Source organism: Capra hircus, chromosome 9 (genome assembly GCF_001704415.2).
Source record: "Capra hircus breed San Clemente chromosome 9, ASM170441v1, whole genome shotgun sequence".
Classification (NCBI taxonomy): Eukaryota; Metazoa; Chordata; class Mammalia; order Artiodactyla; family Bovidae; genus Capra; species Capra hircus.
Window position 1 is genome coordinate 13,605,655 of NC_030816.1, and position 21,446 is coordinate 13,627,100.

Below are 21,446 nucleotides of genomic sequence, written 5' to 3' on the forward strand. Positions count from 1 at the left end.
TCCAAATAGAGGAGGGACAGGAAATAAAAAAGTTCTCCAAATGACAGCAAGTCTATTCCAGAAGGTCTTGTAAAAGAACCCTTAGTGTCAGGAGATAATGAAAGTGCATGTTACCTGTGACTGAGCTGAAATGGTGCCAAGACCTGGCAATTCCTTTTTACTACCGTACCGTGTAGAACATCAGCCCTGTCTCCATGTCACTGAAATAGGGTTTCCCTGTCAGTGACGTCACCAGGTGCACTTTGAGAAGGAACACGGACTTTCAGGGATGGCTCAGAAACTTGGTTGTTTTTCCATTTATTTTTAAAATGCAAATTACACTAGTAAGTCAAAAAAATCACTCTGTTAAAAATACATTCATAATTAACAAATGCAAAAGAAAGAAAGACACATCAGGATTGTAACTCTTGCCTTCTGAATATTAGGTTTATAACAAAAGCTCAGCCTAGAAAAATAGCATTCTTCACCGGAGTTTGAGGAGGATACAGCTGTACAACTTAGATGTTTTTCCAGATAGAATCACACTACTGTGCTCCCTGTTTACTGATTCCTGTTTAGTAGTCAACAACTGGTTTTGAAAATTTTGGTGGTGATGATCGTAGTGATTAGATGGTAACTTGGCTGCAACGTAAAGCAGGAATATGAGGGTTTTGTTCTCTGTGCATTTGAATCTCTATCCGTATACATGTCTTAGGGTGGAATCTCATCACAGCCTGAATGTACAGTGAAACCTCATGTTAATAGTCACATTGATAGTCACATTAGAATAATTTCTGGCATGTGTAGTATTTATATTTTAAGAATCAAAGGATGATACATTGGTAAGTATTTTTCTCATATGTTAAACATGCATGTCACTATAAAATCATCATATGAGGTTTCACTGACATGTTTGTGACCGTATATTTTATGCATGTATATATGGACAAACATATACAAACCACTGAGGAAATTCAAGCACAAGTGCTGGAACTTTTTTTTTTTTTTTTTGTAGTTTATGTTCTACTAGTGACCTTTGTTCCTTTGTTATCTTCAAGTGCGTATGTGTGTAGATCACAGGCATCCATGCAGGCACAGTAATGGGACTGGTTTATGTAGCTTTGGATGGGCTAACGTTCAAAGTAGGCTAACCCAATAACTGAAACTTCATAGAAACCAAGAGAAAAAGTTGCTCCATGCCAATTTATAGCGTTTCAAGTCCAAATTTCACTGCATTTAAAGATGGTGTATTATTAATAGTCCTAAGAAATTGATTTTAGTGTCTCAGGTGGATCAAAAAGAAAATGACTCATCTGAGTTCCTGACAAGCCTGAGCTAATTATGTTTTTCACTAATGAAAATCAAATAATGCCTGAATATATAGAACAAAATTTCCTAGGAATTCAGAATATTCCATAAACACATTGACCTACTATTAAGTTTCCAAAGGCATCTTGTTGCCAACTACGTTAACAGCACAGTTTTTCTGCCACAATAATACAGGAGGGTTAAAATACACTCTAACACACAACAGATCCCCCAATTACCACAAAGAGATCTCAAATATTTTACCAAGGTAACTATTGTTCCCCCCGCCCACCCAAAAAATAATCTCGTACGCTGAAGTTAGGAAAAGAAGTTCACCTACATAGGGGCTTCCATTTGAATTAGATATAAAAGAGTAAACATAGCTAATACATATTCAGTTGGCCTCTGTTGATAGAAATCCACAGCTGTTTCTGTGTTAGTAAAAGACATTTGTAGATACTTATAAAAGCACCTAGAGTGCAATAAATAAAATCAGTGAGTTAAGCCATCTCTGTTCTCTGCTTCCCCGTAGATTGATGAGTTTAGTAGATTAATATGCTTTGTCCCACCCAACCCCCCTCAGAAGACCTTATTGAAGAATTATAAAGATGACGATTATTACTTTGTTACTATTACTTGTCTCTTTTTGGCCACCGTGGAGGCTCAATGGTAAAAGCACTTGGCTGACAGCTGGCAGTTTTCATACACAGACACACTGGAGCTGCAGAGCTATGCAGTCTTGTTTCTTGACATGACACACACACAGACTTGAACTCATTCGGAATTAACAGCAGTGTGTTAGCCTAAAGGAAGTGACTTGGGGATGTCTGCACTGAGGACTCTCAGGCGCACAACTTAGGTGGGTTAAGGCAAGTATGTACGGTACAGCCTTTAGGGCAAACAACCTGCCATTTCAGACTTCGGTTACAAGGTCATCATGGTATGTTTTGTGTGTTTGTTTTTGCAGTTACATTGCCTACATAGCCGTGGTGCTATCAAGACATATGGGGGGGGGGGGCAGAAGACAGGGCTCTCAAATTACTGTGCCCTGGATGACTTTGCAGCTGGCAGAGGCCGCCTGGCTGGGCTGTAGAGGAGTTAGTAATGGCCAGCAGAGGGCGCCAACACGTCTCCTCATGAACTTTGCAAAGACCTGGGAGAAAGCAGCCTGCATTCCGGAAATCCACGAGGGGCGTGTCCTGCATATTTCTCTGTTTCAGATAGAAAGAGGAGGCCAAGTAGAATTGGTGTGTGCCAGTGTGTGTGTGTGCGTGCGTGCGTGCGTGTGTGTGTGTGAGTGAGTGTGTGTGTCTCTTCCAGTGCATGTGAAGGCTTTATGTTTTGTTAGTATGTATTAAACTTAGTTGCTTCTTTCTCTTCAAAAAATGCAGGAGGCCACCACGAAACAAGTTCTTTGAAAGGTCCAGGAGCTGATGTACTGAAGCCATTTGTGTTATTTTGACCTGAGAGAGAGAAAGAAGATGTTTTTAATCAAGGGTGAGAGCTCAGTACCCTTTTCTCACCTCTCCAAGCACAAGAGTAAACCAAAAAAAAAAAAAAAAAAGTCCAAAGCCCAAATTGTGCTTTAAATAGACAGTTTTCCTCCTCTCAACTTTTTCCTCAGTGCAACCTTCTGGATTGAGAGGCCAGCTATGGTAATTTAAAATCCATTTTCTGGGGGCAAATGTATATGTATTGCTGTACAGTTAGGCTGCCAGAAAGAATGCAGCGGTTTCAAATGGTGGCCTGTTACTGCGTGGGGTATTCCCACATTTATGCCTCAGGGAGCCCAATAGATGTGGACCTGCTTCGGCACATTAGGTCAGTGGTAGTCAAAGCAGCTGCTTTGTTAGAAAATTAACCTGCAAACATGGGAATGTTAAGTGGAGCAACTTCATAGCCACTGTTGGTTTCAAAGAGTCCTCCAAACTGTAAGAGAAAAATTAATGAAAACTTTTCCCTTTTAGATGGATTATAGATAATCCAAAGAATTATACATCAAGAATATTCACCCAACCTAACGTTTTAAAAAGAAGACTGTTATTCATTGACTATAGAAACTAAAACACAGCTATGAATGGAGGCCGGTTAGGGGTAGTGTTTCCAAAGCCTTGTCCAGGCTCTGAGCCATTGAAGATTTGCTGGGTATAGTGGAAACCCCACAGCTAAAATTGCGCATTGCTTTTAAGCATCTATTTTCCTCCTAAGGAACTGCTTTTATTTCCGGTTGCTATATAATATCATGGGGGTGCTTGAGCTGGCCCATGATGTTAAATTACTCTTACTTTATGAGACTTGTTTACGGCAGGTTGACAGGAGAAGGTCCACCGCACAGGACAAAGACATGGGAGGGGCTCAGGTCTCTGCCTCCCAGCAGGGAATGGAGTTTATGCGTGAATCAGTTTTAGTTTTTCATGGGAATCTAATAGGCAGCGACTCTCCAATGATTGTTTTTGAGGGCTACACAGTTGAAAAAGCTCTTCATCCAACACCACGTAATGCGAAACCAAAATGGAATATAAGGGAATGCGCTAAAAGGGGAGGGTGCAGGCAGGTATGGAGTTACGGCAGCTGCGTTAGTGTGAGGACGTAAAGGTAAATGAATTTAAGATCAGGGAATGACATGTCAGGGCAAACTCACAGTCCACATGAGAATTTGGAAAAAACAAAACAAAACTAAGGGATCAGGAAAACTGCCCGATAATGGGCTGCATAACTAACAAGATGTGTGACCTGTGTTTTTCTTTCCTTTCATCCAGTTTCCTCATCTGTAGAATAAAAGCTCAGTGTTCTAGGACTTGAGGTCTGCTAGGGGATGCTTTGTAGAAGTGATGGTAGCAGTATTTTGACTGGTGATTTGTTAAACATTTATTTCATGAGCAGTGGGACTCGAAGCCTCTGATATAATTTAACCATTTTCAGGCAGTAAGGAAAAAAATAATATTTTTATTAATTTTGGTTTGCTACTAAAAGTATTTAAGGAAATCATGAGAAGTTTCTGTTTTCAAGGAATTTCATTCTGGACATTAAATTTGAAGAGTCCTCTCTTTAAAGAAAACAGAATTATAAATGCCTGATTTGAAAGTATATTCTTGATTACATATAATTAGCATTCTCATGTTATCATCAGAGCTTATCCTTAAATAATGATCATATCCAATTTATTATATTTTTATCATCTTTATTGATCATTCATACTGACCATCACAGTGTAATGTTATGTGATAAAAATGTATGATATTGTTAGAAGCAAGAAATTGCAGGACTTACAGATATTCTGGTCTACTTTTGAGCACAAGCATATTGTTACATGTTACTTGGGCTGATAAGATGTGATACATTGTTTACAGAGGAAACCTTTTGGGAATGAAAATACAGTGTATGTTAATTTGAGTTCATGAAGTCTTTTCCTGAGTAATATTGGGTAACATAAGCATTGTTCCTACAACTAATAAATTGCTTATTAAGTGTCTTGTATGTGACATGTCCTCTGTTGTCACTCTCTACAAGCATTGTTTTATATAAATTCAGAGCAGCTGTATGAAGTACATGGGCTATTGTCTCTGTTTTGCAGTTGAGGAAACTTAGGCCCTGATGGCTCAGATGGTAAAGAATCTGGCTGCAGTGCAGAGACCCAGGTTTGATCCCTGGGGAGGGAAGATCCCCCGGAGAAGGGAATGGCAACCCACTCCAGTATTCTTGTCTAGAGAATCCCATGGACAGAGGAGCCTGGCTGTCTACAGTCCATGGGGTCACAAAGAGTTGGACATGACTGAGTGACTAACACTTTCATTTTCAGGCTTGGTGAGAATAAAGTTATTCAAGTAAAGTTACAGGTCCAAGGTCATAAAGAATTGTATCGCATGCAGTCTGCCTTCCATAGCTCATCTTAACCACGGCCTCTCGCTGCTTTGCTTTTAGTTTTTAACAGAACGCTTTACACAAGGGCATATTATTGATATAATATCGAGGAGAATGGTGAAGAACATAAAGGGCTTATTTTTTATTTAAGCTATCAAATCTTCTGGGAGGCTGGGGACCTTATGGTATAAATAGAAATACAACTATGTTATGGGGAAGAAGCAAAAAGAAATATCAAAGGAAAAAGATTTAGAGACGTTTCATAAAGGAAGTATATTTTAAGATACAATTTGAAGGAGAGTGGGATTTGAAAAGTAGAATTTAGGAAAAGACATTTGGTGTCAAGAGAATAGCATCGACAGCTGAAAAAAATCCACATCGTGTTTGTGGATGGCAAGAGTTTTAGTTGGGCTGTTAGAAGTAGATAAGGGGAAACATCAGAGTATGTGTGAGACATCAGAGAAGGTAAGGTCAGGAAGCAGTTCTTAACCATCGTAAAATGTGAAATCGTTGCATTTTCCTGGTGTCTCTCAGCATTATCTGCATCCAGTTGAGACTCAGAGGTTTTTAAGTTAAAGAGCAGAGATAATATTTCCATAAAATTTTGGGGCTGGGCCATAGTAGAGCGGCAAGTTCTGATATGGATTTTGGACTTTTTGTTTAGTAGGCAATACGGAGTGTTTTGATAGTTTCTGGGCAAAGGTCTAACAATTGGAGTGATACTTTAAGAAGATTAAATTGATAGTTACATAGAAGAATGGGAGTAGGGGTTATAAAATAGACTGTAAAACTTCAGTTAATGAATAGCTGAATTGGGGCAGTGGTTTTGGGGATGTAAAAGAGGGGTTGTGTGAGATCCTGTTTACAGAAGGGATGGCATATAGTATTGACTGCCTTCTGAACTTGATAAAGTCTGTTTTATGAGTGGTGTTCTGAATGCTTTTGGGGAACTACAAGAGACACACACAAAATGCAGCATGGTGCACAGATCATTCCCTTTGTGAAAAGAAGCTGAAAAGGGTATGTATAAGGATTACCTTAATCTCTCCGGAGGAGAAATACTCCCTCAAATGTGTTATCATCCTACACACTAACAATATTAAAAGGCAAAATGACTGAATGGTGGAGGACAAGGACAACAAACACGAATCTTCAAAGAGAGAAGCTCACATTTCAAAATGAATTGGAATCTTACTTTCTATTTTGATCTTCGCTTGCAATTCAGCATATCACCTGATGCTGATATATAGAATTTGTTATCAGTTGTTATCCAAGGGAATTTGCCTAAACACAGATATAAAAATCAGGCTCCGATTGTATGTCTGCTCTCTTGAGTGCTAGAGTAAAGGGTCTGATAAGTTTAAGTCTTAATACTGTGGTTTCATTTTCACTTTTCACACCAGAAAAAATGTTAAAGAGCATTATTACTTCATTTATCATCCAAAAGAGAACACTTATAAGTCTCATAGGGAGTGCTGGTAATAAGTATACCAGGACAACGCATGTAAACTGTGACTGTACTGGGAAAATCAGGACATACAGCTTATATATAGTTACGTACAACTACCTACAATGTTATATCATCGTCAAAATATACAACTTTTGGGTAATTCAGAGAAATTATATATTGAATTTTTAGCTATGCAGTTGATACACATGTAAGAATACTTTTAAAAGTAACTTTAGAGGTGGCTTTCCTGATAAATTTTGTAAAAATTATGAACAAAATGTTATTAGAGTTATCTCAGTCAAAACAACGTTAATAGAGGAGAAAGTATAAGAGGTAAGTCATGACTGAAGGAAAGCCACATGCCATCTCTTGTGTGTGACAATAACATTTTCTTAATCACCTTTTAGTATCCCAGAAGAATACTGCAAAGTAAAGCACTCACATGTACATGGGCTGCAGCTGTAAATGAGACGTCTTCTGAGGCCCCTGATAGCCGTAAGAATCAAAGCCACCTATGAAATCAACTAGAAAGGGACAATTGCTATAATTAGTCAACTTTTCAGAAGAGATGCATACTCATGTTCAAGGTCTTATACAGATTACTAATATAAACCTTTTAAATAATCTGTTAGACCAGAAGTAGCTAATTGTGGAGATAAAAAGATAGTTCCTTCAAGGCAGTGATTCCCCCACCCCCAACTGTGAGATTCAATTATTGCTTTACACGAATCTATTAACTTGGGAGAAGAAATTATATACTCCTTTGAAGCAACCAAGACTTAATTGGAGCAATAAAATTCACTTGCACAATTAAGATGCCATATGTCTTTGTGGTTAGTGTGGAGATTTTCTGTAACACCTTGCAAATGTAAAAAAATCGACGATAGCTCAAGTGCATGTATCTATCAGCAATTATTATTAGTAATAATGTTATATCTTCATTGTCAGGTTCAAGGTACTGTGATGAAGGTGATGTAAATTAGCTCAGCACGGGTGTCCCTGCCATTATGTGGTTCGTAATCTCAAATAGAAGGCGATGGCACCCCACTCCAGTGCTCTTTATAGAAAATCTCATGGATGGAGGAGCCTGGTGGGCTGTGGTCCATGGGGTCGCTGAGGGTCAGACAGACATGACTGAGTGAAATCACTTTCACTTTTCACTTTCATGCATTGGAGAAGGAAATGGCAACCCACTCTAGTGTTCTTGCCTGGAGAATCCCACGGACGGGGGAGCCTGGTGGGTTGCTGTCTATGGTGTCGCAGAGAGTCGGACACAACTGACGCGACTTAGCAGCAATCTCAAATAGACAGTCAGAAATAAAGATATGGAAGAAATTCTAACCAAGGATTCAGATGCATCTGATATACGTTTGGTGCAGACATATTATACAAGAGCATTATAAAATATGTATAGTATTATACATATTATATTATACCTAGAACAGTCAAGTTCAGAGAGTCAGAAAGTACATTGAAAGATGCCAGGGATGGCGGGGTGGGGTGGGGTGGGGCGGGGGATGGATGGGGAGTTCGTGCTTAATGGCGACAGAGGTTCATTTTAGAAAGGTAAAAAAGTTGGGCGATGGATGATCATGAGAGTTGCACAGCATTGTGCATGCACTTAGTTCCACTGAACTGTAGAGTTAAATGTGACAATAGTATGTTTTATATTATGTGAATTTTGCAGCATAATAAAAGCATTAAACATATTTATAAGCAAAAAAAAAAAAAAGCCACATTCAAATGCCATACACACCTAGATGTTTGAGGTACAATGAGATATAACAAGAGTTACTACGGTAGATTATATTATCCAGAATGGCTGCAGCAAGATCTCCTGAATCCCGTGTCTGCTTACAGTGTGATCTTGACACTCAACCTGTCCTGTGGTTTGGGTCTTTATCCTTTCCTGTTGGACCTGGGAGGAACTTTGTGGCCACTTGGACCCACGGAGTGTGGTAAAGGTGACACTCTCTGACTTCTAAGGCTAGATCAAAAAAATGTCATGCACTTCCTTCCCTTTGCTCTGCAGGGATTCTCTTCAGGAACACAGCCGTCATGCCCAAACTGGGAAGGGCAACACATGGAGAGATCAACAAAGGACCCTTGGATATGATTTTGGCTAACAGGGTGGCTGAGGTCCCAGCTGACAGTCAGCGTCAACACCCAGACACGTGCCTCCAAATGATCCCAGCCGCAAGCTGCTGAGTCAGCCCAGTGCTGGAGTGTCCCCAGCTGAGGCCTCTGACACTGGGGGTTGCAGACCAGCTGTCCTCGCAGTGCCTTGTCTGGATTCTTAGCCCGCAGCCCACGAGTGTAATCGCGGCTGTTTAATACCACTGCATTTTGCAAGCAGCGGTAGCTGTGACGCAAACATTCATGCTAAGAGTGCTGTGAGAAACTTTTCCTTTGTGTTCTCTTTTTCATTCCTGGTCGTGGAGGTCCTGTGGTGGGGCCCAAAGAGGCAAGACGACAAAAAAAGCTGACCAGATAGATGACAGGAAGGGGAAAGAGAGGAACCTAGAGACTGAATTAAGATGTGTGAGGATATCTTTACTTTTTTCTAATGTCTTATTCTGGTGGTTGAAGTTTGGCTAGTTCTTATTCTCTTTTTAATATCTCAAAGTGTTACAGGTAGAAATTGGAACAAGGGACAGTGGGGAAATCTTTTTATTTTTAAAAAGCATTTTATTTTTTAGAGCAGTTTTAGGTCCACAGCAAAACTGAGAAGTACTGAGAGTTGTGCCCTATTCCACCCCCAGTATGTGCACGACCTCCCCTCCTGTCAGCATCCCACACCAGCGTGGTGCACTTGTTACAATTGAAGAACCTACCTTAACACATCCTTAGCACTCAAAGTCCAGAGTTTGCATTGGGGTTCACTTTGCTTTTAAATTCTGTAGGTTTCGACAGACTTGTAATGACATGTATCCACAATTTTGGTATCATACAGAATGGTTTCACTGCCCTAAAAATCTGTGTTCTGCCTTTTTAGGTTTTTTTTGTTTGTTTGTTTTTGGCCATGCTGCCTGTAGGATCTTAGTTCCTTGACCAGGGATTGAACCAGGAAGGCCCTTGACAGTGACAGCACAGAGTCCCAACCACTGGACCACCGGGGAATTCCCTTGTTCTACCTTTTTAATCCCGGCATTGCACGCCTGCTGCGTCGCTTCAGTCGTGTCTGACTTGGCAATCCTGTGGACCGTAGCCAGTCAGACTTTTCTGTCCATGGGATTCTCCAGGCAAGAATACTGGAGTGGGTTGCCATTTCCTTCTCCAGGGGATCTTCCCGACTCAGGGGTCAAACCCAGGTCTCCCACACTGCAGAGACCTTCAGATTCTTTACCCTCTGAGCCACCAGGGAAGCCCTTCAATCCCACCCTCTCCCTTAAACTCTAGCAACCATTGATCTTTTTACTGTCTCCAGTAAATGTCACACACTTCCCTTTGCTCTTCAGGAATACAACCATCATGCCCAAACTGGGAAGGCCAAACTAGCCCATGTGAAGAGATCAACAGAGGACCCTTGGATATGATTTTGGCTAACAGCGTGGCTGAGGTCCCAGCTGACAATCAGCATCAACACCCAGACAGGTACCTTCAAATGATCCCAGTTCCAAGCTGTTGAGTCAACCCGCCTTTTCTAGAATGTCACATACCTGGACTCCTATGGTTTCTAGCCTTTTCTGATTGGTTTCTTTCAGTTAGTCATATGCTTTGAAGGTGCCTCTATGTCCTCTTATGATTTAATCTCTCTCTCTCTTTTTTTTTTTTTTATCACTAAAACCCTTTTACTGAGGCAGAATTTCTCTTCTGGTCAGAAGTGGAGTAGTACAACAGTCCTTCCATATCCGCAGAATACAGTTCAAGGTCCTTAATGGATTCCTGAACCATGAACAGTGCTGAACCCTATGTCTACACAATACTTTGCTTTCCCCCCCTCCCTGTACTAATGGATGCTACTAATGGATAGGTAGCACGCACAGCATGAATATGCTGGACAAAGTGATGATTTATGTTACTGGAGGGACCGAGCAGGATGGTGTGAAATTTCATCACAGTACTCAGAATGGCTCAGAATTTAAAACTTAGGAATCGTTTATTCTTTTCAGACTGCAGTTGACGGCAGGTAGCTGAAACCATGATACGAAGATCTAGAGTGTAATGAAAAGAACAGAGGTCTGATGTTAGAAGGATCGGGATTCAAATACTGTTTTGACCAGTTGCTGGCTGTGTGACCTTAGACAGATCACTGAACTTCTCTTACACAAGAATTATAACACTTATTTTATTAGTGGGAGGATAAAATGAGGGGTGTAGAGCCCTGAGGGAGACATGTGGTGTGGAAGAAGAAAACTAAAAGCCCTTAAGAATTCAGGATTTTCTTTATAATTCTTCTAAACTGTGCAGTGTGGGAGAAAGGAAGTGTTTAATTTGGAACAACTATAGGAATACAGGGCTTCCCTGGTGGCTCAGATGATAAAGAATCTGCCTGTGATGCAGGAGACCTGGGTTGGGAAGATCCCCTGGAGAAGAGAAAGGCTACCCACTCCAGCATTCTGGCCTGGAGAATTTCATGGTCAGAAGAGCCTGCTGGGCTACAGTCCATGGGGTTGCAAACGAGTCAGACATGACTCAGTGAGCAAATAATGGCAACTCGATGTTTGGCTTAGAGCTCAAAATTTGTTGTCTAGGAGGTGTTGCTGCCTTTAACAGAACAAAAAGAATTGAGAGAAGGGAGCTTGTGTTTGGCTTCATTAGAAAATGTAGTATGTACGTGGCATATATGAGCAGCAAGGACCAGAAAACATTTGGGAAACAGGAACTATAATTGTAATTGGTGGGAGACAAATTGGAGGCTCGCTGGGACTGGAGAGGTGAATTTTCTTTTTCTTTGTTCAGCTTTATTGTGTTTCATTGAAACCTATCTCCACCTGACATATTATGAATCTACTTTATTTGTTGTTGATCTCAGCACGGTAACGTAAGCTGCATAAGATTTACTGTTCACTACGGTGGCCCCAGAACCCAGAACAATGTCTGGCTCATGGAAGCCATATTTACTGAATAAACTCTTGAGGCTGTTTTGAAAAAAGGCAGGTGATTTAAGTATGGAAGATGCTGGGAGAATTTCTAAGTGAAATTTAAGTGCATTTACCCTTTCTTCAGAAGGCCTTTAATGATAACTAAGAGAAGACCTTTTATAGAAGATCTAGAATGTCAGTACTTGCTTGGATCCTGTGAGACAAAATAAATCTTTTGGATATCAATGGAAAGAAGGCACCATTCTAGTTTCTTTGGTCGATATGAATGGAAGGAAGAAAGCTAGGACTTGCTTTAGCATCAACGTAACTAGGGTGAGAGGGATCATCCGTTGATGATTGCTATCACATGTTGCAAAAATGTTGATAACTGGTAGAGAAAATATTGGTTTCTTTCTGGCAAGTTCATAGCATTCTAAATAGAGGTACATGACTAGGTAGAAGGTGACAAAATAAAAGAAAATTTGTACTTGTTTGATCTTTGCCTCTTTGGAGCAGTTTGGTTTTGGTTCTCTTGAAACAACTCATGAATGTTATTTTCTTTGCAGTTGGTTTTTTCTTTGCCTTAGTTTTCCTATCTGCAGTATGGGTATGCTTTTAATCTACTGACCCGTGGAGGCACAGGGATGCCCAGTTATTTTAAATTAGTAAAGTACCATATCAGTTTAATGACTATGATTTGATAACATTAATAATAGTGGAATTTAGAAATTACCAAGTAAGAGAAAAATGCTTTTTGAAGGAATATTCTTCAATCAAATATGTCCCCTGTTGTGAGCTTCCCTTTTATTTAAACCTTTTAATCATGAACAGTGAGTTCAGCAAACTTAAAGCTGCTTTTTAAAAATACATGTTGGCAGGGAGGTATCGTAATATACCTTGTAATTGTACCTTGGTTATTAATGACAAAAGCTACTAGTCAACACACTCTTTTGGAGACAGAGCTGGAAAATATCACGGGGGAAAATTTTAAAAGGCAGCTCACAGAAAGCTAAGCCCAAATATTTGGAGGCACTCACTGAAAGATGTTAAAGAATTTCTGTGGGCCTATGAAAATAGAGTGTAAATCTATTATCTCTGCAGGTAAGGATTCCAAGGGTACTTATCTCCAGTGGCACAAAAGGAATTTCAGAGCATAAAAGTCGAAGTCCAAAAAACCCCTTGTTCCTCCCACGCAGACTTACTTGGAGGCAGCAATTCAGCTTCTTCTGTGAGCTTGATGTACTCAGTCTGGACTTAATCTCTGAGTGGACGGTTTATTTTTTCTGATCAGAAAAACACATTCTTTGTAGGTAGGGGTGTTTTACTCCACCGTTGCCCGAAAAGTCACTAAAGTGTGATACTACAGAGAGCTTCCAGCAGGCGAAACATGCATTGAATGAAATGAGACTTATTAGCTAAATCACAGCAGATGCTTCACTTCCTAACCTTGTTCAGAAAATAACCTTTTCTCAGGATCTTAGGGTTGTGTTTTCTTTGTTTCTCTCTTAGTTGTATTGCAGTCAGATCTTCAGGGTTTTAACTCGGTAGACACATTTAAGTATACTAAAAACTGCAAAGGAATATTTCTTTAGAGATCATTTGAGTAACTACTTTAAGCTGTTGGTTTTAAAAACGTAATGAAAATGCTCTACACATTTCCACTTGATAAACTGTTTCGTCTTTTCACTGTTGCCTATTTTGGCTGATTCTCAGTGTGGCCAGTACCTTAGGTGAGATTTGAAGAAACACATGTTGGTTTTCTGCTGAGACAAGGGTCTTGCTGTTGAATCATCTTCTGATAGTGTAATGCCACCACTGGCTGCATCGCAGGGAGAGTGTGAAGTAGTGGAAGACTGAGGGCTTGGGAGTCAGAAGAACGGGGCTCAGCCGTGCCTTCCCTTCTTACTAGCATTGTACCCACAAGCAGGTCACAACTGCTCTGAGCCTGACTTTCTTCTTCCTCTGTGAAGTGGAGATAAAACAATCCCAACTGCACAGAGTTATGTGCGTGTGTGACTGGATGCACGTGTTTAATGGATACACTGCAGGTGGATATGGGGTTTCATCTCTCTTAGCAAGGGATTTGTCCAAAAAGAATGATTTGAAGTATGCTTTACATGTTTAGTTTCTTTACCGAGAGGATGAGAATTTTTCAGGCCAGGAAAGTAGATGGAGATAAGTAAGGGTCAGAAAAGAGAACTTTGTGTTAGAATTTACTTGAAGTTAGTGTGGAATAATGAAAGCGTGGAAGTCATCAGCAGAAGCTGAGGTAGGTTTATGGAAACCCTTCTCATGCCCACTTGGTTGGTTAACTATAGTCTGGCAAGCGCCCACTTGGTTGGTTAACTATAGTCTGGCAAGTGATAGGAGTAAGCCATGTGACATATTGTAGATAAAAGGGAAAGATATGGTATATATTAAAAATAAAAATCTACCTAGAGCTGAGTTTCCACTTTTCAAATATTTTTGGAAATCACCTCGTATCTTATCCTAAAGGATGGAGAGAGGCTGGACCTGATTTGGTTTGTGGTCTGTGAGGCTTTGACCCATGAGTGTCAAAAAGGAAATTTCGAGTGGAGTGAGTGAAGGTGAAGACACCAAGAGCTTGTCTCCTGGGTTGGGCTGAGGGAATGAGGCCAAGGCTAGGTGGAAGAAGAAAAGCTTAACCATTCCTCTCAGATTTAGGCGGGGTTTCAAGACTATGTGGCTCAGATGGTAAAGAATCTCCCTGCAATGTGGGAGACCTGGGTTTGATCCCTGGGTTGGGAAGATGCCCTGGAGAAGGAAATGGCAACCCACTCCAGCATTCTTGCCTGGAAAATCCCACGGACAGAGGAGCCTGGCGGGCCAGAGTCTGTAGGACCACAAAGAGTCGGACACAACTGAGTGACTAACGCTTTCACTTTTCTAGAAGACAGAAGGATGATTGCTGGTATGGAGAACCCTCGAGGTTCTGAGGGGAAAACGGGACGCGTTATGTCTGGTAGCTTTGGTTTTTCTCAGGTTTGGGTACTAGGCGTAGGTGCTTGGAAGGCTTTGCAGCAGGTCCCATGGCCACTGTGTCACACCGTCAGTGGGAGAGGAGGGAAAGTTGTGTTGGGAAGAGGGAGCACCCAGGTGGGCTCCGGGGCTCTCTCCGGCTGTTGTGCAGCAGCCCTGGATTAGAAGTAGAGACGCTGCATCTGAGCTGCATCAGGCAGGGATATTGGAAATCCAAGCCTGATGGAGGAGAATGCAGGGAACGAAGACCAAGGGCGCCTGTAAGAGCATCACTGTTCTTATGCATCCGGGAGAGCGATGCTGAGTAGACAGATGAACAAAACTTCCAGTGGAGGGGAGCTCCTGAGCAAAGATGAAGACACAGTCCTCCAGGAGGGAGGCAGGAGAACAAAAGGAGTAAAAGTAGGAGTTCACAGTCAGGCAGAGTGTTAGAACTGGTGGTTTTTAGAGATGCCTTTTTCCTCCATAGTGAAGGTGGTCCACATCTCTCCCTGGTGAAGGGAACTATGGGGGGTGGCAAAGTGAGTGGTGACAGATGTGGTTAAGAAGTGAGATGGTCAAGAAATTGTACAGCTCGAGTCAGAAAACTCTGTATTCAGATAGTTTTAATACTTGGAATAGATGTGGAATCACGTGCAGAGTGTGATAAAATGACCTTTATTTTCAAGCTTCCTGGCATCACTTTGTGCCACGGCATTTGGGTGGATTAGATAACACCAGTCTCTGTTTTGTTCTTCCCTTAGAGAATGGCTTTCAATTACATGTGACGTGTCTCTCAGTCGAAATTGGAGAGAGCAGTTATTACAGGCTCTAGGCAGGCTAGTTAGACATGATTGGCTGTGTCTTCACAGCTGACATCTGGGATATATTTAGAAGGCACAGCCCACTTAAATGCAGGTTTTAATTAGGGTGTCGGACATCGATGTATCCATATTTAGGAAAATGAAAAATAAAGCATGGATGCTAAAATCCCCAGGAGAGAACTGTTTCTCCCCTTGTACTTTTTGGTTGCACAATTTTTGCATTATTTTTCAGCCTCCAGAAAGGAGAACTAAACCTAAATTGATCATCTTTATGGGACAATGAGAGCATTTCAGGCATGAGGATGCCCAGCGGTCACTTTAGTATTTTCTTAGCTATTTGGGATAGGTGAAACTAGGTTTTCCATGTGGGGTTCACTAAAAACACATAAGATGATTCCTGTGTGAATTATGGGGTCCATTTGGTCAATATGGGTGAAAAAGTTATCCTTTTAAGAAAAGGCGCATCTATTTTTGTTAAATTCTCCACATCCCTCTGATTTATCCTTTAGGTTTCAGTGGGGATGTCATTTCTTCAGGGAAGAATTTCCTAGTCCTCTTAACTGCATGAGGCACCACTGGGGGTAAGTCCTCCCATCCCCACTCTCCTTATCTGAACACTCATCACACTTTGGTCTATTTCCTCATGTGAATTGTGTGCTGGGTTGTAGGCATCAGGGGGGCAAAGACAGTGTCTGCTTCATCCCTAGTGAATAGCACACAGCCTTCCATGTGGAGTGGCTACTTGACAAAGGTGTCAGAAGAACCTGTGTCGAGTTTCACGGTGAAGTGATGTGTAAAGTATACCTTGACCTGGGAGGCAAGTTCGGCTCCCAGCACCGCCTCTAAATGATTAACTTGGAGCAAGTCAGTGTTCCTTTCCTCAGCTGTAAAATCAGGGGACTAAAGCAGGTGATTGCGAATAGTGTTCAGTGCTCTGTGCTCTGCACGATTCCATATTTGTGGGATTGTTTTACATACTGATAATAGCAGTGGAGCATTTAAAATGAACCAACCTGTGAAGACATAATGAGTGGAAAAAATTCGTGTGAAGGAGTTGTTCCCCCTCTGGCTGTTGCTGCTGTTATGCGTCAGTTTTACTGAGCACGTTTCTAGGGAGATGAACTGAAGAATAGGTCTGTTGGAACCTGAGACTCGAGACGTGACCGTTCCCAACTGGGGAACAGAGTGATGACAAAGAGTGGGAGCCGGGAGAGAAAAGTAGGGTGGACGGGCTTGGAGCCCACAGAAATACTGCCGTCCCCATTCAGTTTATTTCCGTGATGAAGGTGAGCCTGACGGTGAGCATCCCTTTGCCTCTGTGCTCTTGGGAATTCCTCCCACATCAACTCCATTAGTTACAAAGGCAGCAATCCATATCCAATTTTCTTTTTGTGTCAGGATTGTTCATGTATAAACCAGGATTCTTTGTGGGAAACACTTGCAATTAATCCCCTAAACAAACAAACAAACAAACAAACAAAAAATGCAAATCTCACTCTGCCCTGAGGCAGCCCTGCTGACTCTGAAGCCAGACCGCCATCTATTATACACAGAAATGAATTGAAATTCCCACTTTGGGCCTAACCTAATTTTCCAGTGATAATAGGCATGGATTCCCAGAAGCACTCTACGCCTCTTGATGGTAACATCCTCATTTCCTTTCCTGGTAAATGTTTTAAATAAAGATTTCAGCGCCAAAGGAAATTAACCTTTAAATTAATTGTAATTATAAAATGCCATCACTGATTTTTGTCTTCAGCCTAATTACTTTCTATTATTTAAACAAACCTCACCTCCTATGAGTTTTAAGTTTGTTTCTCCTTCCCTCCCTGCCACACAGTGCCAAGCCACCCCCGTGGAGGCCTGCCTGCCTCTCTGCCGCTGGAGCAGCCTCGTTTAAATGTCACGCAGGATGGCGGGTTCGCCCTTGCTGCTTCTTTACAATGCACTCTTTAACTGCTCTGCGTAAGGCAGCTCTGCTCAGATGTTTTCGTTCCGCATACCTGGTGGCCGTCCTGTCTTTAGAGAGGCAGTGCTTTCAGTGCCCCTGCTGTTAAGAAGGAGATAGCCATGCCTGGCCTTCTGTTCCTATTAGATGCCGTGGCTACCGCTAAAGCAAAACTGGTCATAATGAATTTGGCAACTGCCAGCATCCTTTATCAAAAGCCCGACTTTGAGTGTACCGTCCTCTTTCTCAGCGCGTCTCAGCATTGGAGGGCTCTCAGACGTCTGTTTCCTGTGCCAGCTCTTTGTCTTGCTCTCATTTGTTCTTTCAAGACAGGACTAAAGGATCCCATCTACTCTATTTGTGAGTATGTATGTTGGCGCTGAAAGCATCCTATCTTTCTGCCGCTTAGCTGCTTTCCTGCTTATGTCATTATCACTGTGAGTAAAGAGAGAGATGGTGAGGAAACAGGTACAGAACACGTGTTAGAGGATGGGAAGAGGCAAAATAATCACAGTGGGAGATGTTTCTTTTAATCCTTTCTGTAAATACCACTAATTCTCCTGCCTTTCACAAGCGCTGGCTTTCTTTTCCATTGAGGCGGATTAAAACAACTTGGATGTTATTTATCGACTGCGTTATGTTGGTTTTCTGCATTACATACCTCCTTCAAACACCCCAGTTAAAGGGCCTCCTCTGCTGGTCTGAATATTGTTAACCTCAGCACTGACTCTTTAGAAACACGGGCCTGATTGCTTCGAATCAACAAAGGGTAGAGAATGGATCAATTTCTTCCCCCATATTTTTGACTTGGGAACATGGTATGCATGCTCAGTCACGCAGTTGTGTCCGCGTCTGACTCCCTGCGACCCTATAGAATGTAGCCTGCCAGGCTCCTCTGTCCATGGAATTTCCCAGGCAAGAATACTGGATACTGGAGTGGTTTGCCATTTCCTTCTCCAGGGGATCTTCCTGATCCAGGGATCCGACTGGTGTTTCCTGCGTCTCCTGCACTGGCAGGCAGATTCTTTACCACCTGGGATTCCCTTGGGAACATTAGATTTATTTAAGGATGGTCCTAGTGTGCATGTATGTGTGTGTATGTTTGTGTATAAAAAGCTATGAAGTATAACGGAATAGCCGCTAGGAGAAGAGGGAGAAAATGAGAAGTAACTGTTCAAGAAGACTCAACTTGGCCCTGAATGTTGATTATTCAGTCGCCCAGTCATGTCCGACTCTTTGTGTCCCCATGGACTGCAGCACACCAGGCCTCGCTGTCCCTCACCATCTCCCCGAGTTTGCCCAAGTTCATGTTCATTGCATCCGTGATGCCATCCAGCTGTCTCATTCTCTGAAGCCCTCTCCTTCTGCCCTCCATCTTTCCCAGCATCAGGGACTTTTCCAGTGAGTTAGCTGTTAGCCTCAGGGGACCAAAACACTGAAGCTTCACCTTCAGCTTTAGTCTTTCCAGTGAGTATTCGGGGTTGATTTTGCTTAAGATTGACTGGTTTGATCTCCTTGCTGCCCAAGGGACTCTCAGGCGTTTTCTCCAGCACCAAACCTCCAGTTTGAAGGCATCAGTTCTTTAGCCCTCTTTGACGTTCTGTTTACAGTCCAGCTCTCACAACCATACATGACCACTGGGAAGACTATATATTCTCAACTATATGGACCTTTGTCAGCAGAGTAATGTCTCTACTTTTCAACCCAGTGTCTGGGTTTGTCATAGCTTTCCTGCTCCGAAGCAGTTGTCTTCTGATTTCATTGGGCAGTCTCCATCTGCAGTGACTTTAGAGACCGAGAAGAGGAAATCTGTCACTACTTCCACCTTGTCTCCTATTTGTCATGGAGTAATGGGTCTAGGTGCCATGATCTTGGTTTTTTAAAGTATTTAGTTTTAAGCTGCCTCATGAACTCTCCTCCTTCACCCTCATCAAGAGGCCTTTAGTTCCCATTCGCTTTCTGCCATTAGAGAGGTACCGTCTGCATATCTGAGGTTGTTGCTGTTTCTCCCACCTGTCTTTTGATTCCAGCTTGTAACTCATCCAGCCCGTCATTTCTGATGATAGGTGTATCATCAGCGTATAGGTTAAATAAGCATGGTGGCGGCAGACAGCCCTGTTGTACTCCTTTCTCAGTCCTGAACAATCAGTTGTTCCATACTAGATTCTAACTGTTGCTTCTTGACTCACATACAGGTTTCTCAGGAGACAGCTAAGGTGGTCTGGTATTCTCATCTCTTGAAGAGCTCTCCACAGTTTGTCGTGATCCACAAAGTCAAAGGCTTTAGCATAGTTGATGAACCAGAGGTAGATACTTATCTGGAATTCCCTTGCTTTCTCTGTGATCCAGCGAATGTTGGCAATTTGATCTCTGGTTCCTCTGCCTTTTTCAAACCCAGCTTTAAACCAGGTTTGGATTTTGAGACCCAGTCTGGAAGCTCTTGGTTTGTGAAACACTAAAGCCCAGCATGGGAGATTTTAAGCGTGACCTCACTAGCTTGGAGGATGAGTGCGACTGTCTGGCGGTTAGCACATTCTTCAATTCTGCTCTTCTTGGGTGTTGGACCTGAATGTCCAAATTTAAAAATAAAGCACTCATGTTTTCTCTTCCGTGACCACGAGAGGGAGCAATTTAACAGCTGGCTGAAAAGACCAGTACTAATTTCGGGAGACGGAACTGTAAAAATTGTCTCACAATTAGGGAAGGCTGCTGTCACTGACAGGAGCTCACGTGTTACTGACGGGAGGCACACGTGTATGTATTTGTTTTAGGCGGTGATCATCTAGTCTGGCTTTTGTTTTTATTTATGGCAGCATATCTTTCTCCCCCCAGCTTTCTTCCATTTGTAGAAAATGAGGAAATCTGCTTTATTTATTCATTTATGTCTTATAAATTCAGTATTTATTTCTTATAAATTCGTTATTTATTTATTTATTCATTATTCTCTTACTTAGAATAAACTGGGGTCTACCAAAGTGTCACATTCGTTTGGAGTTTCCATATAGTCCAGGAGATGTTAGTGGAGAGCTAACTGGTTGATTCATTTATTTCCCATATACTTATTGAGGGATAGGTTAGATGCGGAGGCTATAGCAGTGGTCAAGATAGGTGTGGTCCCCAGTGACATCCCCTAACACTGTCTTCCCTTGAGGGAGTCAGTATGTCCTGTGTGATGTCAGAAGTTCACCGGGAACACTCAGTGACCTTGGGCAAGTTGTTTAATCTTTATGGGTCTATAAAATTAAAGTGTTGAAATAGAGCAGTAGGCAGTAGTTTTCCATCATTTCAAACTCCGCAGTGTTCTCAGTTCATAAGAAGTCTGAAGCCAAATCGGGAGCTGTAAAATTTAACAAATGCAGAGCTCCTGCTCTGGAAGGTTGGGAAAGGAGCAACCTTGGGGCCTTCTACTCTGGCCCCTCTGGGGCTCTGCAGAGCACCAGCTAGAGATTAGCAGCATCCGAAGTCTGGGGCTCCAGACCCTAATAATGAGTGATTCTGTTCAGAGATGGGGAAAGAAGAGACAAATTTTGGTTTTGTGGTAGGCTGGCAGATATAAACAAGATTACTTCAGTCAGTCACCTTCAGAATTGCAAAACAAATGTTGTAAAGAAAACAATAATATATTATACTTTCATTTGACTGAGTATGATATTTGTGAAGTAAAATAGGCAAATCATTCTCATAACTCTACCTGTCAACCTGGCACTCAGGAACTTCGCACCTTTTTTGAACTGCTAATTGCCTACCCCTTGGGTTATGTTTGGCGAGTGATTTATAAATAATAAGAAAGAAAGCTGAGGTTACCAAGCAGAATGTATAAAATGGCCCCGACAACCAGATAGAGAGACAGAAAAAGATAGGAAGAAAGGAGACATATACCCAAATGTTAACTGAGAACCAGAATTTGAAATTGTGAAATCATTCTAACTTTCTTTTTCTTTCATCTGTAGGTTCTCTCCATTTTGCAGTAACTTACATCCTTTTATAAACAGAAAGCACCAATTTTTTTTTTTTAATGGCTGAGTACTCCTCCCTTGCCACCTCCACCCACCCTCAGAGGTGGGAGAACATGT

General features: G+C 41.8%; 1 protein-coding gene across 2 annotated transcripts in view; it reads right to left on the reverse strand.

The window, feature by feature from the left end:
- Positions 271-21,446, reverse strand: part of NKAIN2 (Na+/K+ transporting ATPase interacting 2) — a 1,184,738-nt gene continuing 1,163,562 nt past the window's right edge. The window contains exons 6-8 of one of the 2 annotated variants that reach the window (XR_001296049.2): positions 7,041-7,122; positions 6,344-6,432; positions 271-2,750 (exon numbers count right to left, since the gene is read on the reverse strand). Coding sequence is in view for 1 of the 2 variants with exons in the window: in XM_005684494.3 (XP_005684551.1) it covers positions 2,741-2,750; positions 7,041-7,122 (92 nt within the window). In the remaining variant the exon portion in view is untranslated. The remainder of the gene's footprint in view (positions 2,751-6,343; positions 6,433-7,040; positions 7,123-21,446) is intronic. The other variant, XM_005684494.3, reaches the window with a different exon arrangement.